The 23,811-nt window shown below is 40.1% G+C and overlaps 1 protein-coding gene across 1 annotated transcript in view; it reads right to left on the bottom strand.

Moving 5' to 3' along the window:
* Window positions 1-23,811, bottom strand: part of AJUBA (ajuba LIM protein) — a 591,811-nt gene that overhangs the window by 157,726 nt on the left and 410,274 nt on the right. The window contains exon 2 of the mRNA XM_044058647.1: window positions 15,908-16,009. Coding sequence (XP_043914582.1) covers window positions 15,908-16,009 — 102 coding nt within the window. The remainder of the gene's footprint in view (window positions 1-15,907; window positions 16,010-23,811) is intronic.

Below are 23,811 nucleotides of genomic sequence, written 5' to 3'. Positions count from 1 at the left end.
TTTCTACGACACTATACCTTAAAAATCTATACTAAATTGAAACGTCACTGTGAAAACCTGAAAGTACCTTATTTGTCATTTAAAGTCCATGGACGTTGAGGCTTGGGCATTGCAGGATACACTGGCAATGCATGATGACGCCAGAGTTAAATAAAAAAGAAAACAAAAAATCGGGATTTGAAGGGGCTACTCTGGAATTCATGGCACCCTATTATTTTCCCCAAAAAATGTGAAATGCCGTGGAATTCGGTACAGTTGAGAGGTGTGGATAGGTGTATATTGAGCGAAAGAGAAAAGAGTAGATTGCTGGTTTGAGAGAGAAATGGGGTGGGTTAGGATTGTTTACTTCTTCTTCTTTCGGCTTTTTCCCGGTTAGGGGTCGCCACAGTGGATCACCTGTCCGCTCATGATTGGCAGTGGAATTTTAGTGTCGAGTTGCCAGCCCGGCGCCCAACCTTCCACAGAAGGCACACATACGCATGCACTCATGCCTATGGCCAATTTAGAGTGTCCAATCCACCTACAGCATGTCTTTGGGATGTGGGAGGAAACCGGAGCACCCAGAGAAAACCCACGCGACCACAGGGAGGACATGCAGACTCCACACAGAAGACACCCCAGCCGAGAATCGAACTGGAGAACCTCTTGCTGTGAGGTGGCAACGCTAATCGCTGCACCACCATGGCCGCCCGGGTTAGGATTGTTTACTGTTGGGTAAAATTACATAAGATGGTTAGTGTGGGTAGAAGAAGGTTAGTGTGGATAAATGAGGTTCTAAGAAGAATACGATTTGGACAAAACTAGATTACATAGAAAAAATGGAAATTGTGGAAACAATACATGCAACAAAATGTTTTAGAGGAGGAATGAGGTTTAAGAGAAGGCATGAATTAAATAATTTATGTAATGTTGCTTAGATTACATAAAATATAACAATGTATATGACGTAAAATGTTTGTAAATGTGAACTTGTCAATATGGTTTGATTACTTTTTGTAAGCTTGCCTGTGTCACAACTGAGCATTCAATAAAGGTGTTTAAAAAAGAGCTAGTAACTCCTTTCACAAACTCTATTTTGTCAGAGGAGAATTCGGAGGGTGGGGGTTGCCCACTTCTAGAATAAGGCCTTTGTCTGTGATATCCTGAATAAACCTGTTCAATGACAATGGCTCTCATAACTAGAAACAAAAACTAGAATGAATCTGGCACTTCCAAGATAGCTGCACATTGATCAACAACTTAACTTCAGCTCTCCCAGTGTGAAAACAGAAATTGAGAAACAATAGGCCAGAAATGTTGTCAGCTTGAGTAAAATTCAGTTACTGGTTAGTAAGTACACGGCCTGGATACTTTCAAAGACAAAACTTAAACAGCCTGAAAGAAAATCAACTAGAAAAGGTGAAGATAAAACACTGGTCGGGATGAATCCTGCAGCTGTTCAGCAAAAAGCTCTTCAAGCTCCAGCTCTGATGCAAGACATGGAAGTCAAATATGCTCCGAGCTAATTAAAATAAACAAAGCACTGAAGGAGTATATCAACTCAAATAAGAAAAGAGTGGAAAAAATACAAGAAGCTTTACACAATTATTCACAGCTGATAAAACTGAAAAAATCAGAGATCGAAATGAAGAAAAGGCTGGCTGAGTATGACACTGCTCAAGAAGAGATGTTTCAAAAAATGGTAGAACTGAATTTAGGACAGAGCACATACGGAAAATCTGAGATTTTCTGCTGTAACAGAGAAATTAGAAGGGACAGACTGTATTCATTTTATGAAGTCACAAATAAGCAACTGTACCGGAATTCCACAGCAGTAACTGTTAATTGAAAGTGCACACCTTCAGTATCCTCCAAATATGGCCATGAGAAAGAGGCCAAGACCTTTACTAGTAAAGAAGCAAACCTACCAGCAGAAAGAGTTAATCCAGAAAAAAAACTGTTGGAAAAAACAAAGTATTAAAAAGCTGGAGACAGTACAGTGCCTGTGGAAAATGATTATTCACTGTACATCAAGTAGAAGAGAAATAAATTTACTCCAGTAATCAGGGAATGTCGACAGGAAAGCTTGCTGTATCCAGCTGTCTTCAGAATATTGTTTTCCTGGAGGATCAAAGTCATGTTTTGATGCAGAACAGACTAAGGAGGAAATGCAAAAGTCTGTCCAACAAAAAACAAGCCATCAAGCAGAAGGGGACACTGCTTCTCATTCTGATAATAAAGCACAAGGAGAGACTTCAGAACGAATCAGGACCACCGTGGAATTGAACTGGAATACAAGACGATGACTGGCAACAGAAATTAGTGAATAAATGTGAGACTGCAGAGCAATTGCATTTGTTAAATACATCTGTATAAGAATAAGTGGAAAGAGTGTACTTTTGTTAAACTTGTAAGGAACTAAAAAGCATTTGCCTCATTTCGTGTCTTTAATGTTTGGAAGGACTCTGAGGAAAGGGGAGGAAGAAGCTAAAACATAACTAAGTAAAACACTTTATTTTCTTAACAGTATTTCTACAGACTTTTCACAAATATAAATTGTATACTTTATAGTGAACTATTTTTAGTTTTTCTTGTATATGATAATTATTAAAGTAAATAGATGTCTTTTTTATTACTTTTTCTTTCTTCTATTTGGTATTGTAGGCATTACAGTGCTAAAAGAGAAGAAAACCTAGACAAAAGTATGTTGGAGGTAATAGGCTGTAATCTTGGGTTACTGTGGTGGGGGATTGAGTGTAAAAGTACACAGATGACACTATATGTAGAGCTGATATGTTTTCTCTTATTTTTGCATAGGTGAATGTTTGGATTAAGATCCTTAGCTTAATCTAATAACACACTGTAAGTGGAAACAAGTAAAAATTCGAACACAGAATACAATGAAAAGTTTTTCTTTAGCAATTATGTCTCGTTTTTCAGGCTGCAATAGAGGACTTAATTTTTATTTTTTTCCCTTACTTTTCTGTGGATGGATGCTGATTACAGGGCAATAAAAGACTGAACACCAGTTTCTCAAGGCTAAAAGTTAATGATTTCTGAAAACATGCAAGTAATTTTCACAACTGTGGGGGGGGGGGGGTAGCAGAAAATAGGAATATATGGATGTTCTGGGTGTGTGTGTGTGTGTGTTTTTAGGGTTTTTATTAAAACAAAAAGACATAAAATATGACACATGTTCCTATGTTGATAAGAAAAATGTATAAAGAATTAACCTGCCAAACATTAATGGGTGTATATATCACAAAAGATGGAAACACATTTAAAAAAGTTGTGTGTGTATATATATATATATATATATATATATATATATATATACATATATATATATATACATATATATATACACTTACATATACGTATATATATACATATATGTATATATATATATATATATATATATATATATATACATATACGTATATATATATATATATATATATATATATATATATATATATAAATATCTACACACACACACTGGCTATAAAAAGTGTACACACCCCTGTTAAAGGTGCTTCAACAAAGTATTAGTTTTACAATTGTGCACACTTACAACCAACTTTTATGCGTTTTTATTTTTATATTTTTTCCCCTAACATTTTTTGACTAGGATTACAGTGGGACTTGTTTAAATTCCATCTAAAATTATTATATTGGAGCTTTAGAACTTTTTGGAAGAAATAATTATCTTTCAGCATAAAATATTACTTGTAGGTGGGGACTGGGATTTGATTTGCAGCAATGATGATTTGTCTGGGTGGTGGGCGGCTTGAAGGAAAAATATAACACAAGACAAGATTAAATAAGAAAAAGCAGAAATGAAAATATTTATGGAAGACTTAAATATACCAGGTTTAGAGTAGGTTTAGAGGTACTCATTACTAGCTACTAAGACAGGATGAGATGAGATAAATGATGTATGATTATAAAGTGTTTATGTCTATAATGGCTAAAAAATGGCAAGAGTGATGCCAAAATTGATAATATGGGACAATGTGTGTTTGTGGAGGGGTCAAAACACAACACACATTAACAGAACAATGGTCATCAACAGGGAAGTAGAATGTAGGAAAATACCTCTGTAGGATGGCACAGGACAGATAGTCCCTGCAGAGAGGAATTCATTCACCTGGTGGCCTCTCTAAAAGTAGGAATACTAAAGGATGGGATACAGTATACGAGAAAAAGAGCAGGATAATGTCTCCGTTAGTTGGAATAAATATGTACAAAACTAAAATGTTCATTACAAAAAGTCATACTCTTAAAACACTGCTTTACAAAAATTCTAAAATTAATATTTTCCCATGTGTCCATCCAAGTCTGAGAGCTATCCCCACACAGTACAGTTTTGTACCTACCATAAATGTAGATGTTCGAGTGTTCACACTGCTGCAGTCATTAGACTTGGTTTATCCTGCCGTCAGGCGGTCCCGCAGTCGGCCTGAGTTCCAAAATCTTGGTCAGGCGTCGGTTGCTGTCGCTTCTTCCCCGACGTCAGTGTGGCAGGGGTATATAAGATGCACCCGATGCCATTTTCTTCAGTTTTTCTTGCCCCAGATGTCAGGTGCCCCCAAGTAGGAAGGCAATACATATTGCTAATCAAAAATATACATATAAAATAAAAACAATAGCTTCAGTTACCAGCAAATACACCCCAAAGTTTGTATAGGATAGAAAGGTATAGATAAGTCCAACTAGTTCAGAGAGGATGTAGGGAGGGTAACCTGGATTGCAGCAGTGTGAACACTCGAACATCTACATTTATGGTAGGTACAAAACTGTACTATGTTCATCGTGTTACACTGCTGCAGTCATTACACTTGGGTAGAATCCCAAAGCTGAGGTTGGGTGGCTGGTCTATAAAGAGTTAGGCTTGGCTATGAGGCCCTGCAGAACTGCAGTGGCAAAGCCTGCTCTGGATTTAGAGTAAAAAGGCAGGTGGTAATGCTTGGTGAAGGTGTGCACTGAACTCCAAGTTGCAGCCTCCAAAATTTCCTTGGTAGGTACTCCTCTGAGAAAGGCTGTTGAAATGGCTGTTGCCCTGGTGGAATGTGGCCTAATGTTATTTGGGACTGATTTTCCATGGTGAGTGTAGCAGTACCGAATACAGTGTCCTATCCATTTGGATATAGTCTGATTTGAGATAGCCTTGCCCTGTGATCCTGCAGCATATGCTACAAACAGTTACTCAGTTTTCCTGAAAGCCTTTGTTTTGTCCAAGTAGAAGCGTAGCTGCCTGTGTATGTCCAAAGAATGCAGAAGTTTCTCCCCTTTATTCTGGGGATTTGGATAAAAAGTTGGCAAATGGATGGTTTGGTTAAGAGCCACACTAGATACCACCTTTGGCATAAAGGTAGGGTTTGTCCTTAAAGATACCCTGTCCTGATGAAAAATTATAAAAGGTTCCACTGTCATTAATGCCTGTAGCTCTGAGACTCTTTGTGCTGACGTTACTGCCAGGAGCAGAGCTGTTTTCCATGATAAAAATTTTAGATCGGCTGTATTGGCTGGCTCAAAAGGTGGTAAGGTCAGTTTTTCCAAAACGAAGTTGAGGTCCCAAGTTGGTGCTCTCCGGGGCGGTCTTATGTTTTTAGCCCCTCTGAGGTACTGTTTCAGCAAGGGATGAGAGAATAAAGGAGGATCCGTGTTGTAATGTGCTGAAATGGCAGAGGCGTGGATCTTAATTGATGAGAAGGATAGGCCTCTGTCCAGCATCTCAGTTAAGTATTGTAAACTCTGAGGAATGTTTGGAACAAGAGGGTCAAGGGTTTGAGCCTGGTTCCAGGCGCAGAATCTCTTCCATTTTTCTGAGTAAGCTTTCCTGGTGCTAGGTCTCCTGGCCACCAAAATGACATCCATAACAGCTTTAGAGAGAGGTGTTGCCTGTTTGACTAATGTATCTGCTATGCAGCCAGGTTTAGGGTTTTGAGCTGACCGTGCAGGATCTGATTGTTTTGTTGAGTCAGAAGGTGTGGAATTTGAGGCAAAATCCATGATGGGCCTTCAGCCAGGTTCCTTAAGATAGTCTTAAGATAGGGTACCAGTGCTGGCGTGGCCAGTATGGAGCAATCAGGATCATCTGTGGTTTTTCTTGTCTGGCTTTTAGGAGTACCTTTGAAAGGAGAGGCAGTGGCAGGAAGGCATAAACTTTTAGGTTTTTCCAGCTGAACAGAACAGCATCCACTTTCCATGCTTGTTTGTGATAAGTCCTTGTGCAGAATTTTTATAGTTGGCAATTCAGTGGGGAGGCAAAAAGATCTATGTCTGGGCATCCCCATTTTTGCGTTACCATGCTGAAGATTTGTGGATTCAATTTCCATTCGTGAGGGTCCATGATATTTCTGCTTAGATCATCTGCCAGAGTATTTTTCTTTCCTGGCAGGAATTGTGCTTGCAGGAGAACTTGATACGTTAGAGCGATGTTCCACAAGGTCATGGCTTGCCTGCATAGGGGATAAGAATGAGTGCCCCCTTGCTTGTTTATGTACCACACTACTGTGGTGTTGTCTGTCCTGGATGTAGAAGGTCCTTGAAAGCTGTTAGGGCATTTTAAACAGCCAACATCTCTTTTTGATTGATGTGAAGATGCATCTGGTCTGTGGTCCACTTGCCCTGAATGCATTTTCCTGCCATGTGTGCTCCCCAGGCGTAATCCGAAGCATCTGTTGTTAGAGTTTGCCTGGCTGTGGGTTGGGTAAAAGGCTGACCCTTGTTTAGGTGACATGCCTGTGCCCACCATCGAAACTCCTGTTGTAGGCAGGGAATCATTGGTATTACTGCTTCTAAACTGTGAGAGTGTTGAGTCCAAACACTTTTCAAGTACCATTGTAATTTCCTCATATGCAGTCTGGCATATGGTATTAGTAGTATGCAGGATGCAATGAATCCCAGGTCCTGCAAATTTTTCTTGCAGGGAGATGGGACTTTCTTGCCAGTAATTGAAAATATTGAGTTAGTTGAACTTGTTTGTCTGGCGTGAGGTAAGCCATCTGGGCCGTTGTATTTAAGCTGGCACCCAGGAATATAATCTGTTGTGAGGGCACTAGTTTTGACTTCTTTTCGTTTACTGTGTACCCTAGAGAAATTAGCAACCTTTTTACAAATGCCAGATGCTGTAGAAGAATGTCCTTTGTCTCTGCCTGAATGAGGCAGTCGTCCAGATATGGATATATTTGAATTCCTTTTTGCCTGCAAAATGCAATTACTGGTGCCAGGCACTTTGTTAAGACCCTGGGCGCAGTAGATAAGCCAAAGGGCAGTGCAGAGAATTGGTAGTGCATCGTACCAGCTTTGAATCTGAGGTATCTTCTGCAATTTTGTCACAGCTTGAAGTTATGGGAGAGAGTAGTAGAAGCTAGGTTAAGAAGGGAGGTGATGATTAGTGATCAGCAGTATGGTTTCATGCCAGGAAAGAGCACTACAGATGCGATGTTTGCTCTGAGAGTGTTACTGGAGAAATACAGAGAAGGTCAGAAGGAGTTGCATTGTGTCTTTGTAGACTTGGAGAAAACATATGACAGGGTGCCTAGAGAAGAGTTGTGGTATTGTATGAGGACGTCGGGAGTGGCAGAGAAGTATGTAAGAGTGGTACAGGATATGTACGAGGGTAGTGTGACAGTGGTGAGGACTGCAGTGGGAGTGACAGATCCGTTTAAGGTGGAGGTGAGATTACATCAAGGATCAGCTCTGAGTCCTTTCTTATTTGCAGTGGTGATGGACAGGTTGACAGATGAGATCAGACAGGAGGCCCCGTGGACTATGATGTTTGCAGATGACATTGTGATCTGTAGTGAGAGTAGGAATCAGGTGGAGGACACCCTGGAGAGATGGAGATGTGCTCTAGAGAGAAGAGGAATGAAGGTCAGCAGGGCTAAGACAGAATATATGTGTATAAATGAGAGGGAGGGTAGAGGAATGGTGAGGATGCAGGGAGTTTGGTAAAGGTGGACGAGTTTAAGTACTTGGGATCAACAGTTCAGAGTAATGGTGAATGTGGAAGAGAGGTGAAGAAGAGAGTACAGGCAGGGTGGAATGGGTGGAGAAGAGTGTCAGGAGTGATTTGTGACAGACGGGTACCAGTAAGAGTGAAAGGTAAGGTCTACAAGACCGTAGTGAGACCAGCTATGTTATATGGGTTGGAGACAGTGGCATTGACAAAAAGGCAGAAGTCAGAGCTGGATGTGGCAGAGTTAAAGATGTTAAGATTTGCACTCGGTGTGACTAGGATGGATAGGATTAGGAATCAGTATATTAGAGGGTCAGCTCATGTTGTACAGTTTGGAGACAAAGCAAGAGAAACGAGATTGTGTTGGTTTGGGCATGTGCTGAGGAGGGATGATGGGTATATTCGGAAAAAGATGCTAAGGATGGAGCTGCCAGGTAAGAGGAAAAGAGGAAGGCCTAAGATAAGGTTTATGGACGTGGTGAGAGAGGACATGCAGGTGGTTGGTGTGACAGAGCAAGATGCAGAGGATAGGAAGAAATGGAAAGAGATGATCCGCTGTGGCGTCCCCTAATGGGAAAAGCCGAAAGATGATGATGATGATGAGGGGCATGCAGGTATGCCTCTTTGAGGTCCAGAGTAACAAGACAAGCCTTCTTGCCCAGCGTGGGTAGAAGCTGCTGTAATGTCAACATTTTGAATTTTGGAATATCCAGGTAACTATTCAGAATTGAAAGGTCTAGTATGGGCCTCCAGGCCTTGTCCTTTCTGGGGACCACGAAGAGTCTTGAGTAAAATCCTCGTCCTTGTTCCTGTTGTGGTACTTTTTGAATAGCTCTCATGTCCATGAGGGCTGAAATTTGTTTTTGTGCCTCTGCCCATTGATTTTGTGGCAGGTCTGGCATTCCTTTTTGCCTTGGTAAAGTATGAAAGTGGAATCTGTAACCTTGAGACACAATATTCAGGACCCATTTGTCTTGGGTGATTATTCGCCAGTTTTGAGAAGAAAGTGCTAGTTTTCCCCCTAAGGGGGCTTCCAGAAGGGACAAGCTTGGCATACGAAGGGGAAAGTCATTGTGACTGTTTCCTGTAAGGTTGGGACTTGTTCTCACCACCTTTTGGGGTTGAGGTGCCCCACTGTAGCTGTCTGTTTGTGCCTTGGGGTTGAGATCTGCCCCTTGGGCATCTGTATCTGCCTCTCTGCGGCCTGTCTGACACTGGAAAGGACCAATTCTTTGTTGGCCAATTCCTGCTAAACCGAGGTGGGTGTACCTGTAAGAAATCCTTGACTGTTTGCATAGATTTAGCTTTATCCTCCATTTTCTTTAACACCTCTTCTGTCTTAACACCAAACAAAGTATCCTGCTGTAAGGGAGCATCCAATAATGTTGCCTTAACATGATCAGGTAAACTTTGTTTTTTTAACCAAGCATGTCTTTGAATCACAGAACCTGTAACTGTGGCTCTACAGGAGGCCTCTAAAGAATCAAAACCACATTGCAGAGTATGTTTTCCCACCTATTCAACTTCATGCACTAAATCCTACATTTCTTTACAATCAGGAGCTTCTGAGCTTGCAAGCATTTTCTGTTTTAACCGAGCCATTAAATATTGTTGGTACTTAAGCATGTGAAACTGGCAATTTAAAGCTCTTACTGCTAAAGTTGCAGAAGTGTATACTTTCTTCCCCCATCTATCCAAAGCTCTGGAATCTCTGTCAGAGGGTACTGGATTTTTTGCAATGGAAGCCTTAACCCCTTTTGGACCCTGGGAAATAGTTTCTGGATCAGCAGAAGGGTTATTGTAAAGAAACTTGTGAGAGTCAGGGACTCTGTAATACCTATCTGGCTTTTTTTGGAGCAGGGAGCAAAGAGTCAGGAGATAAACTGGATTCAGAGAACACATCATCCACAATATCTAGCACAGGTGGAATAGCCAGGGGCCTGTGCTGAGGAAATCCCTGAGCCTTTTCTTGTATTCTGAGTAATCCTGACTTTCCCAATGGAAATGCTCCCTCATGGTATGTAAAGTTTCCCCAAAAGAAAAATCCTCAGGAGGAGAAGCTGAAGGGATAGATTCTTCAGCATCAGAGTCCTCATAGGGAGGTAGAGAGTATCCCTGGTCTGAAGAGGAATCAGAGGAAATGGAGACTTGATCAGAGGAGTCATAGTCTGTATCCTGCCTAGGCCTTTTCTCAGGAGGGGGATGGGAACCCCTGATTAGTGTAATGAGGTCTTCGGTCATTTTGAGCATCTGTTTCTTAGGCATGGAGGACTGTCCAGGAGAATGCTGTACTTGCTTCTTTGTCTTTAATGGTACCTTTGTCTTGGCTGTTGTCTTAATGGTAAGTTGTGAAGGTCTGAAAACACCCTCAGAAGCCGATGCCTGCTCAGCGGCTCTGGACCCATTTGAGGGATTAGTTTCCGTAGGCCCAACACCTTGAGTTTCCAGAGGCCTAGATGTCTCCACGTGGGAGTCAGAAGCTGCCTGTGGCTCTGAGGTAGCGGGTGTCAGGGGCTGCGAAAGTGCCTCACTGAGAACCGGCGACTGGCCTATAAGAGGTTTCGTCGTCGGTTTTGGACCTCGGATGCCTGTCTTTATCCTTGTCTTTGCGTTTTTTTGGTACTGAGGTCGTCGGCTGATCCGACGGCATTGTATAATTGAATCTTCGGCCAAAGTAGTGCAAAGCAAAAGCAAAACATCTTTTTATAGTGCGTTTGTTAAATCTTGCAGAAAACCGACAACTAGTGACGTCGTGATCAGCGCCTAGGCATGGAATACAGTAAGAGTGGAAGTCCTTATGAGGTATTTGCTTCCCACAAGAAATACAATTATTAACTTTTTCTGACATCGGTCTGAGGCAAGAAAAAAGTTTCCCCAATGGGGTACTTAGCTTTATTGAAGACTTAGGATCTGAAATTCGACTTTGAAAATCTCAGGAGTCGGACGACCGGCACTTGCGAACTGCTTCTGCATCGGGCACCGCGCAGCAAGAAAAACTGAAAAAAATGGTGTCGGGTGCATCTTATATACCCCTGGGGCACTGATGTCAGGGAAGAAGCGACAGCAACCGACACCGAACCAAGACTTTGGAACTCAGGCCGACTGCGGGACCACCTGATGGCAGGATAACCCAAGTGTAATGACTGCAGCAGTGTAACACGATGAACATCACAATGTTTCATACAAATTTAAAGAAAGGAAAAAAAAAACATTAAAAAATAACTTCCACATTTTCCCTTTTTCTCGGAGTTCAATATCCTCAAAACACATTACAGCATCTGTGGCAAAGGCAGCAGTGATGTACTAATACATCAACATGCTATATGGCAATTACAATATTTCAAGATATAAAAAAAGGCACATGTTTTACAGTAGTACCCCAACAGGAAGCCTCATTACTTCTGTCATCTGGAGAACAGGCATCCCCAGCTTCTCTAAGGGAGTAACAGCTGAAGACAGACAGACAGAGAACAGCCTTGTCTATTAATAATTTAGACCACTCCCACACTCCTCCCACATATGAGGTGGGGGGGGGGGTGAAGAAAAACATCTGGTAATGCCCGGAAACAAAAAAAAATTAAAAAAACACAGGCCTGGAGCTTAATGGGAAAACATAAACCATGGGTGGTGCTGAACAGACCCTGCACTGGAGCTTAGAACCAACACTGAGTGTAACTGCTGTACTGCTCTCTCTCTCTCACCCAACCAACCTCCACTCCGCATGGGTAAAGTTCAACATGTCCAAAAGTGGGATGGAAAAAGCAACAGGCCAGAATACAGGCAGAAGAGGGATGGGGGCTCTGACAAGGGACACAGCCTATATTGGAGAAACCCTACAGCAGTGGGAATGCTCAACTGTAGGTTAGGCATGGCCATTTTTGCATTGATGCCACTGTATATTAAATGTGGGGGGTGAGACTGAACAAGGGGCATTAAAAAAATCCAAACTGCCCAAGAATGACGATTAATTCTGGTCTAACTCTCACCCCAGCTGTCAGTATGGCTACAGACAGACAGTAGGAGAATGAATGCATCAAAAGGAAAGACAGACACTTGGTCTAAGCATGAAAGGCAAATAAGGTTTACAACAGGCAGACTGTGTGTACAATTACCTGAAATATTTTATGCAAACTATCACAGTAAAACAGTAATTAAAGTGTTAACTGACAGAGAATAAAATGGAAGCTTATAGGGTTATCTTGTAAATATATGTACCACATTTACAAACCTTCAGTAGCTATCTGGATAACATCTCTCAAGCAAGAATGTATCTAAGGTCCCCAACTACTTTATATATTTATCAATATCATGCACAAAAGCATCCCAAACTCAATTTCAGTGCAATATGGAGAGGACACAACTCACCATATAATCTGCAAAATCTATTCAACAGCTAGTTTTAAACATATAAAAAATACATAAACAATTCTCAAGTAATCCTAAAGGCCAACAAAACTAAAATCATCCTGCTGAAAAGTACCTTACACAGTCACATACTGTTGCATTCCATAATACTGCAGCTTACAAAGAACTGAACAAGTATCATATACAAAGCTACTTTAGACCACTAAAATTAAATCTTCACACAGACCATATTGTATTCAAAACAGATCAGAAACTCAGAATGCTACACAGAGAAAAACATTTCTAACTGATCATGCACAACAGACAACACCTAGGTCATTATTGATTCCTACTCTATCCATCAGCAGTCCTTACTAATGCTTGGCAAAATCAACAACAAACTTGAAAAAAACCCACAATAAAACAGCCAAATATGCATCAAATTTTCCAAACAGATCACACCACTACACTGCCCTCCACAAAACAGAACATTTGCTTCATAGGTAGGTACTAGGCCATCGGCCCAGCCAAAAAGGTACCCTGGCTTTTTCCACCCAAGAAAATTATTTTCCTGTGCCACTGTTGAGCAGAGCCACAGAAGTGATCCCCGAGGTGAATTTCCTATTTCCCATCCAATCATCAAGATTTTTCTTAAAGAGTGTTAATGAGGAGCTTTGTTTGATATAGATAGGTAGTCTATTCCAGAGTATGAGAAGTCTCTGGGACAGGAATCTATCCCTCTGGCATGTTCTGTTTATTGTGGTGACAAGGTTTAGGTCCATAGAGCATGTAGCTCGGAGGGATTGGGACTTCTTTAAGTGGAGCATGTCCAACAGCTCTGGGTTTGACATAGCATTTGAATCTGCAAAACTATGTAGCATTTACATAGCTCAGATATATACCCAATATAATCCACAACCCAAACTAAATACACAGCTTTGCAAAAACTTATTCAAGTAAATTCCCCTCCATGGCCACTATGGTCCCAGTAAAACAACAATTAGTCAACCCCAAGTCCAATACCTAGGTGACTGATTCTCTGTTCTTAGGCGGCATAGCAAAACTGTGGAATTTACCATCAAATGACACCAGAACAGAGACAAACATTACTACTTTTACACATAAACGTAGGAACTATCTAACATTACACAGATGATATACCTACACATACACACACACATATAATAATAATAATAATAATAATAATAAAAAGTAAGTGAATAAAGATGCACACATAGCAGGTCCAGCATTTTTCTTTCATCTTCCCAGAACTTTTTCCTTTCCTCGAACATAAATGACACTAACGCAAATTAACCTTGATTTTTTTCTCAAATTCTTACACATTAAATGAACCTACTCACTGCTACAGCTTCTGCTAAGTTTTACCTCCACTCTGAACTCAATCACCAGTACAATGATTTATGCACTTCCTTTCTCCATCTTACTGTTATTTTAACTGCACAGATGCTTAATGACATTCTTAACACTGTGGTTGTAAAAAATGTGTGTTTAAATATGCAAATTCTATGACTGTGATTACATTTAAAAAATAATTATGTTTAACTATGTAAAATCTATTCCATGCAAGTCTATGACATTCTCTAAATTTGTCTTTTCTGGTGCAGACAGCCTATCTGGGTCAATAAGGACAAATGAATAAAATAATTAAAAAAAATAATATTCATAACTAACAATTATCATTGTCAGGTTTTATGAATATCAATAACACAATTCTTTATATATATATATATATATATATATATATATATATATATATATACACACATGGTGCTGCGGTAGCATTGTCGCCTCACAGTTAAGACGTTGTCCTGTTCGATTCTCAGCTAGGGCGTCTTCTGTGTGGAGACATGCGTGAATGGGCGGACCTTCGTTGAAGGTTCTGCGTCAGGGCCGGCAACTCGGCACGTAAAAATCTACTGCCAATCATTAGTGAACCGGAGTACCACTGTGGCGACTCCTAACCGGGAAAAGCCAAAAGACACAACATACATATATATATATATATATATATATATATATATATATATATATATAAACTGCAAAACAATTAACTAAACTGTATAGATCCAACAGTTTTGGAAACTGATTTCACTCAATTATCTTTACAATCCTCTTCTGTAAAGTTACAAAAAAAAATTCTAAAGATCCACTGCAATTGCTGACTTCATATATCCAGAAAGCTTTGCATACAGAAGTACATGTAACTCAAAGAAAAGACCATTTTGTTTTGCCAATATAAACATTTTAATAAATTTTGAAATATGAAATAAAGAATGCAGTAGTTAGAACTCCACTCTTAACAAGGGCAAAAAAACTAGGTTCCAAAAAGGTGTTGCACATTCTGAGGGATGACTGGTGCAGGAAAGGGCCCAGCATACAGTGGAAGTACCTGCTGCACGGTATGTGATCAAGTGAGGCTTCCTGGCGTTATGACTCCAGCCTGAGTTTTCCTCATGGACAGACACAGTGTACCCCAGTAAACAGAAGATATCTGAACTGCAGCACTGCTGTATCAGGAAGAAATTAAGGGGATCAAGCCAGCAATATGGCCCAAAGGGTATGAAATCCTGACTGTGATGTCAGCAAAGAAAGGCAGAACTGGGTGATGGTCTGCCAAGAATGTGGGAAATCAGGCCACTGCCAGCCTGTACAAACAGGAGAAGAGATGCAGAGGATCCTCGTGAAGTAGCAAGGTTAGTGCTGCAAGCAGTGAGATGGTCTGTAAGCACACACTCACGCGATCGCCAACATCAAATGCACTACACAAAGTGTGCCAACATCACAAGGGAATATGAAAAAGGACACAGACTCATCATGGGACTGCTGCAATGCCACTTCAGAAACAGTGTGGCTAAATGACAATAAGAACATGTTGGAAAAAGACACTGGGTGGCTCACTGCCAGTATAATTTTCCTTTGAAGGTCCTTGTTTGCAACAATGTTAAATTAGTGAAATAAGCTTCTAGCAGTTGACTGGTCACTCTCTAGTACTCCTAGTCTAAAGGGCAAGTCATAAGGCCTAGCTGTGACAGCAGTGGTTCAGAAGGAATATGGGATAATTCTAGAACAGATATATCACCACTTGGAAAACAAACGTGCCTTGAAACGCCAAGGGTACTATATTCTTTACTACGGGTATCGATATCTTGAAGTATAGATTCCAAAATGGTGCTGTGGTACATAGTCTAGCAGCTAGCGCAGAAGACAAAGGCTATGAACTGTTAATGAGCTGTATTCTGTGGTCCAGGGTTTGATTCTCTCAGTCTTCATTTTCCTAACTGTTGCGACTCTGAGCAAGTCATTTAACCAAAAGGTGCTCCTTGGCGGAGTCTGAAAAAGGCCCAAGGAGATTAGCCCTCTGCCCACTTAAACACAAATAAAAAATAAAAAATCAAATTTCTAAGTCCTTAATGCTCACTAGTGTCCATTTAATTTTGCCAACTACCCTGGGACAGACAAATATCTTATCTGGACAGCAATTCCACTGATGCCAAAAACTGCATTACCTGCAGTTCTAAGTCCTAAATATTTTTGTACTCTTTTTACAGCAGGGTGAAATAGTTAAACAGGTTGTCCAAAGCAGAAAGTATAACTCACCACACGAACAGCACAAGAAGCATTTTGTATGAAACAGGTTGTCCATGGCTTGGCAGGCATTGCTAGCTCCGTAGACTCCTCTCCCACATTTTACACAGGTACCTGCAGAGCAATATTAGGGAGGAACAGGACAAAGGAACACGGAGAGGAAGAAAAGGGAAGGAAGGCAGAAAAATATTGTAAATTTTTTTAACTGAAATACAACTCACACAAAGATTTAACACTGCAATACTTCAGAGTAAACAGTTCCACGCTGCAATGCTTCAGAATAAACTAGTATTCACCAAACTTGCATCATCACATTTAATTAAAATGTGCCACCAGAACTGACGTACTGGGCTGAAAAGTTACTCAACTACATAACAAAAATACAGCACAATAATTTGCAACAATAAAACACAATACATGGAATACAATTACTATGAAGCAAAACTGCACACTACACAATGTAAGAGTATAACATAAATGCACATTGCGCTACAGCTGAGTGTGTACTACACAACAGTACGAGTACACACAATACTGCAGCTCAAGTACACTACATATTAATACAAAATATACTACAGTATGAGGACTAGGTATATATTTAGTGAGGACACATGGGGAGCAAGAAAGTAATTCCAGGAAGAAAGAACATAATGTAATGAAATACACTATAAACTCAGATTTAAGTTTATTTAAAAGGTTATCTGAACTGAGGATAGCAACAGGTATATAATAAAAATATAAACCAAACTACAGCAACTGTGCAGGAACATAACCCTATACAATATCCACTCATGGAAGTCTGATGATGATCTGCTCAGACGGTCTGCCACTGACATTAGTTGTGATAGGATATAGACCACGTTTAAAGCCCTCTGAAATGCAGAGGTATTTTCCAAGCTACCACTGCCAGCTTGCACAGCAGGTATGACCAAGTTCCCCTTGTTTGTAAGTACCTAATGGCTGTTGTGCTGTCTTTTACCTCCGTTTTCTACATAGGTTTGAATGCTCTGAGTGCTAGGATCCGATCCATCATTTCTTTTATACGCATATGCTTTTTCCTTTGAAAGTGATCTCTCTTACTCTGGACCATGATATACTTTCAAAGGGCAACCCAGGCCAGATGTAAGACATCTGCAGTCACAGTTTGGTTGGCAGAGTTCTGTTTCTGCCTAACGTGGTAGAACCCCATTTTAACATAGGATAGAATGGGGACAATTTCCTCCAGTAATAGGCTGTGTTGACTCTGGGTATTTCTGTGATGCTAATGTATATATAATCTCACGAAGGGCACCATTCAGGGAGAAGCCCGATGCCTGTACTAGTATTTCAGTGAGTGCTGATACACCAAAATAATTTCAAAGAAAATCTTTTTCAGCACTAAGGGTCATTTCCATTTTCCCTACTGCTATGCAACCATAAGGTTGGTATATATAAATTTGGTGGATATGGGAAAAGCAGGGGAGTTTGCTGCCTGCAATAAATGACAGAACAAATAAATAAAATACTATTAGGTTTGCTAAAAATGGTTTTCAGTGATCTGTTTTCATGATACTGTCATTCTCTGAAACTTCTTTTTGCAAGTTGACAAGAATTCCTGTTAAAACCCTGGAAGCCATGTAACATAGTGCCCTCAACAATTCACTGGCCATCACGGAGGTCTTCAAGGCAAAGACTTGGAAGCATTTTGCTAGGAACTACAGCCTGTCCTCAGGCAAAAAAATGCCTTCTTGCACCTGAGGCTCTGACAGTTCACAAGAAACTCACTATTTTCAACAGTGTTAGGTTTGACTTGGGAAAGGTTAATGAAAACCCCACAGTCTGAAAGCAGTTGCCTCTGAATTTTAAAGACTTCAAAGCCATCTCTTCCTGCAACTGGGTCAGTATCAAGCACTTATCTAGGTAGGAAGAAAAGTGAATTCTCTTGGGTCTGTATATGAAAATGCTTAAGGCATGTTCTTTTTGAAAATAGTGAGGGTAGTAGCCAAAACAAAGGTGAAGCAGATAAAGTGATAATGGAAGCCCCTGCCTGAACATTGAGAAAGCATCTGTGGTCCATGTGGAAAAGAATCTGCAAATAAGGTATCCTTGAGATTCAGGGTGACTATCGGATCATGAGAGAACAAAAATTGTAAGAGGGTCTGCAATGTTAACATTTTGAATTATGGGATGCTTAGTTAGTCATTCAATCTAGAGCAGCCCAAAATGGATCTCCTGGTTCCCCCTTTCCTAGCAATTAGCAATAACTTCGAATAGAAACCTTTGTTTTTTCCACTTTTGACACGTACTCTGTTACACTTTGATTTAAAAGATCCTCCAAGACTGAAAGTACAAGATCTTTATTTTAATTTTTTTTTGGCACTTGGGGAACACCTACCATTTTTGCATTGTTTGAAAGTGTTGGCAGTATCCATGGGAGAAAATTCATAGGGCTGAATTCTGCTTTGTGACTTTTCCCTGTCCCCTGAGAACTGGGCCAATCTGCCTCATATTTTGACGGAGTTGCGGGGATATCTGGGTTCAGATAAGTGAGACAGAGAGAAGCCCATAGTTGTCACGGCTGCTCCTTTTGTTGGGTGTAGCCCTGAGAACCAGCAAACTTCTCCCTCTAGTCTCCCTCCAATTCTTTTTACCTTTCTCCTGTTTATCCCTGCCTTACCTGTGATAGTAGAGACAGGTCTTAGTAGGGTAATTCCTATCATAATTTGAGATGGAGGTGAAAAGGCTGTTCCACAGACTGCATAGTTTAAACAGTTTACACATAAATACTAGGCAATCAGTCTGCGGACTATTACATATCTAGCCACCAACCGATCACCAAAGGTGAGAATCAAACCCTGTACCATGTGTGTCTGTGAGTTAAACACTTTAACCATTATGCCAATTCCTTTACAGGGAGTGTTCCCCATCTCCTGCAGTCTCTTGAATATTTCTGCTGTTGGGCCCCAACAGCAGCTCCTTGTCAAACTGGTTGTGCTTTGACATCCCCTGGCAGGGTTTGAAGCCTCATCCAGGCCTGTTTTCTGACAACAGAATTCGTGGCTGATGCATCAACATTACTGCCATTCTTAAAGGAGCTCATTATACCCTGGTGACATCTCCAGGTATTTCTGTAGTTACATCCTCTGGAGGCCCCTAGGTGTTTAATATTGCCTATTCATATTTGCATTAATAATTCCAAAACCATGCTGCATAAAAATAATTGAAAGATTTTGTCTTAAAGGTTATATGATGGGCAATGCAACTGTACCAATACCTGGCAGGCAAAGAGATATTAACCATCAGCTCCTGCTGAAAACGGGTTCTGTAGACCAAGTCAGACCACCCCGGTAAACAAATGTCAAATAAATAAACAAATAATTGTTCATAATTTATACTGTCATAATGTTCATATTTCTCTAAATATTTCAACCACTAAGTGGCAGACAGACCTGCTTAGCCTCATATGAAAGCTCACTGCTGCATGAATAAAATGCTGCTGATAGTATTCAAGTAACTTGAGTAGCTGCTGATTTATAGTAAGCTGTATACAAAATATTACAAACTTAACAGTTAAAGACCTAGAACCAAAAACACTACCATAATAGAATAGTTTATGCTGAACAGTTTGCCTTTTACACTTATTTAGCAATCCCTATGATTCCATGGATATGAACATTTGCTTGTAATGTCAGGACATAATTTGATTTTACCAAAAAACTTAGGCTCGGTCCATTGGAAGTTATAATGCAAGCTTCCAGAGCTCTATAGGAAGGAATGAGACAGTTTATGTGGTTTCTAGTAGTTTTACCTAAAGTTCTACATCAGATTCCTACCTTATTTTATCCACAGTTAGTTGAGGAGTTCTACCTAGCACCTGGTCATATGTGTCTGACAACCAAATGCCCTGAATGCCAGAATTTCAGGCGTCTATATTATATTATCGTACGATGAAAATAGCGAACGTTATTTCATCGTACCGATAATATCTAAACAACAAAATATTGGACAAACAGAACAGCGAATTTTTTCCCAGGGAAAAAAATTTGCTGCTCCATTAAAAAAAAAAAAAAAAAACTTAAACACAAATTTAAGTGGGGGGCATCGCCCCCAACACCCCCCCTACTTAAATATACCAACTCCGAGATCGCACCATAGTGGAGGAAATGGCAAAGTCCCAAAGACGGCCCACCAAATTTTTTCCCTAGGAAAAAATTTGATGTTCTGTGACTTCGCTACTTTGCCATTTCGACAGTATCGGATCGACTAAATAGCATTTGCTATTTAGTCCATTTGATACTGTCATATACACCCAAATTTCAGCAATGCCTACACTATTGCTAAGGTAGTCGATTCTGTCCTCCCAGTCACTGGAAGAATTCCAGGAAATACAGAACCAAATCAGATCCCTGGATCCAGAGATACAGCAATGGAATTGATCAGCTGTAGGATTTTTGTATAAAAACCTGGGGGATGCATGAACCCCACAGAAGGCTTCTTCAGTGTATGAGGCTGGGAGTACAGTTCCTACTGGGAAGCCAGAGAAGCATTCTCTAACACTCCAGTGATAGGAGGCATTGACAAAGCTTTGGGTGCCTTTAATTTCAAGAAGGTGAAGTATTACTTCTGGACATCAGACACCTCTTTGATATCTCATTTGAGCCTCCTTTCATTTTGCAAAGGTTGTCGCCAAATAGAATTTCATCAGTAGCACTGGCGAAGTCAGACACTTCAGTGATAATATCATATCCTAAAGGAGAATATCCCTAAAAAGCACAATTCAGGACGACTTCTTCCACATCTGAAGAGTTAGAATCTCTCTCTCTCTAAAGAATATTCTTTCTTTCTCTTAATGGAAAGGAAAAACATTAAGGGATGGTCTGCAGTTGGATGCAAAAATCTGTAAAAACTGTAATGGCCCTTGAGCCTGGTATAATCTTTCCTATGGTACAGCCAGGGTAACCTGATGATTTGTGAAGGTGAATCTGTTACAGGTGACCCAGATAACTTCAGAGAGCTTGACTTAGAAGTCCTAAGGTTGGACTTTTGGAACTGTCACCTTGGAGGCCTGAGACTGGAGATGGACAGACATCTCAAATCTCCATGTTCCTGCCTTGAATGTCTTCCCTAACAAGAACAGACTGGGTTTGAAAGGCTATCCAGGCAGACTTCCTCAAAGACTTTTAGGTCGGGAGATTGTGCCTTTGTGCAAAAGGATGATGGCCTCCACGTGGATAATGCAAAAGGCCGTAGGTAATTTGGGCAGAATGTTGTGAAGGTGCTACTCCAGATCCCATATCCTCGAGCTAAGTGAGGGCATCAGGGGAAAAAGGTGACTCCTCATTGACCCTTTTCTTTGTAGCCCTAAAATGCTTCTTCTTCCTCCTATTCCTAAAGGGTGGGAGAAGACGTCCATGAACTGATAATATGAATGTATGTGCAGGGCCTGAAGTATCTCCTTTTCTTGAAGGAAACTCTATGCTCGCCTAAGAGTCTTGCGAATGAAGATGTAGAAGATGGTACAATTTGGGTCAACATGACTTGAGTCTAAAAAGAGGAGCCACTGTGAATAGAAATTCTTGAAAGAGATTTGCTTACTGCATGCTCATTTATTTATTTATTTGTTTTCAATGAGCAGGCAAATCTCCAAAACACAACTGGCTACCTGATGTCCCAAAATACAACGTAATGCAATACGATCAGGAAATGAATACAGAAGAGTTTCCGTTATCTGTACTAGTTCTGGAGCAGGCCAGAAATGCCTAACTATTGACAATAAATAAGCAATTCACCAAACAACTCCTACTACAATAAGGAAGAGCTAAAGATGGTGCAGGCAAGGCCTGTTTTACATTGGGAACATTCTGACCTTCATGGCTGAGGAAGAGTGCTAAGCTGTGGAAGTTAGACCAAATGTCAACCCTTTTTCAGCAGAAGTCGCAGTAAACTGCAACAGAAATATGATCTCTACAAAGAACATCCATAAATCATTATTATTATTATTACTACTAAAGCATGCTAGAGGAATATGATCTATATCCACCAGCAACTATACATAAATTCTGTTAAGGAAATCAACAGTGATTGGAATGTGAGGCAGTCGGATGTGTTATATGTTTCACTTTTCAGAAGCTCTGTATGTATGTGCTCTTCCTCATTTACATTCTTTCTGCATCATTTTGTTTCATCATGCACGATGACTAATTTATTTATCTATTTATTTATTTTATTTTACTTATTTTTTTTTAACTGGGCTTACACACCAACCACATCAGTGGCTCAGCAGGAAATGCACTCAACGTTAATGCCAGCAATCAAAAGGCTGTCCGTTATAGCTCTCACACTACGTCTAATGTTTATATTTCACTAATGACACTGTAATGCAACAAAAGGAGGTGAGGTTCTTTAGATGAGATGTTAAACAGAGATCCACTATACCTCAACTGAGAGCAGCTCAGGTGGTTGTAAAAATAATTCTGCAGCACTTATCAGAAAAACGATAAGGGGGGGGGGGGGTATTTCCCAGCTGTCCAGGAGAAATTATCTCTACAGAATATGAAAATCACCTCTTGCTTCACCTGATAAAAAGGCTATGCATAATGGGACTAACCAGGTTAACAAAAATAACTTTTTTTTTCCACATTTATTTTTGTTTTCCAAAAGTATATTACAGTTGATAATACAAACAATCATGACAACTGTCAGATACAAAGTAATACTTTGTTTCAACATGCAATCAGGTCATATTTCTACTAAGTCGCATAGAATAAAACCCATGTACTATTTATTCTAACAGGAAAAAACATAGAATTATCCTAACTGCATGGTGTAGTAAACTCCAACATACTATATACAATATTTGGGTCTATATTACATATGCGAACGCTTAAATGTTCGAATCGCTAAAGAACGAACTTTAGTGATCGAACAGTTAAATGTTCGAATATATTAAAAAATTAAAAAAAAAAAAAGAAAAGGAAAAACTAAAAAGTGTAAGCAGGGGGCAAGCCCCCCTGGATCCCCCACACCCCACTACTTAAATATATTAACTCCAAGATCGCGCTGTAGTGTAGGTAATGGGAAATTTTCCATTTCTGCACTGTAGCACACTGAAGTGCGATCTCGGAGTTGGCATATTTAAGTAGTGGGGGGTGAGGGGGGTGCAGGCGGGCTTGCCTCCCTGCTTAAACCCTTTACTTTTTTTTTTTTTAATTTTGTTGTTTAATATATTCGAACACTTAAATGTTCGATCACTAAAGTTCGTTCTTTAGCGATTCAAACATTTAAGGGTTCGAATATATAATACAGACCCTAATATTTACGGCAGGTGCAACAGCAGCTAAAGGGCCGAAGCGTAAGAGAGATGTATCTGTATTTGATTCATCCTTAAGTTGCTTGTCTAAGCTTCTTTAATTTGTACTTTACTTAGTATAGGGGAATTTTGTATACAATGTAATGATTTAATTCTTTGAATAATATTCTTTCTTTTAGAATGTGGTTTAGAAGGAGATTCCAGTAATTTTGAAAATATGTGCTTTTATTATTATCTCTTGTGATTAATTTATGTGCTGTAACATATCTAGTAGCTTTGTTCTTGAATTCCTCCCATGATAGTTTGGTTCTATCTGTCCAATTCTGGGTGATATATAGTTAGTTTCATTAGCACAAATAATGGAACTAATATCCGTGTGTCCTGTTTAAGTAATTTCAGCAAAAATAACTTTATAAAACAGAGCTAGCAGTAAACAGCATCAGGTCTGTTGTACTGAATGATTCAGCAAGGTCTGTGTTCGACCAGCTGCCGGGGCATCCACTACTGCTTGGGGGATAATCTGAAAACCTTAGCTAGGCACTCTGCTACTTAAAGCAAAAAACCTGTACAGCTGGTCTGTCAGGGACAGTCTTAGGTAAACTAGTGCCCTAGGCGAAAAAGCTCTTAC

This window comes from Protopterus annectens, chromosome 16.part0, assembly GCF_019279795.1.
Source record: "Protopterus annectens isolate FY-2018-M chromosome 16.part0, PAN1.0, whole genome shotgun sequence".
Taxonomy (NCBI): Eukaryota; Metazoa; Chordata; order Ceratodontiformes; family Protopteridae; genus Protopterus; species Protopterus annectens.
Note: the sequence above shows the minus strand (reverse complement) of the source record. Positions and strands in the feature narration are given on the sequence as shown.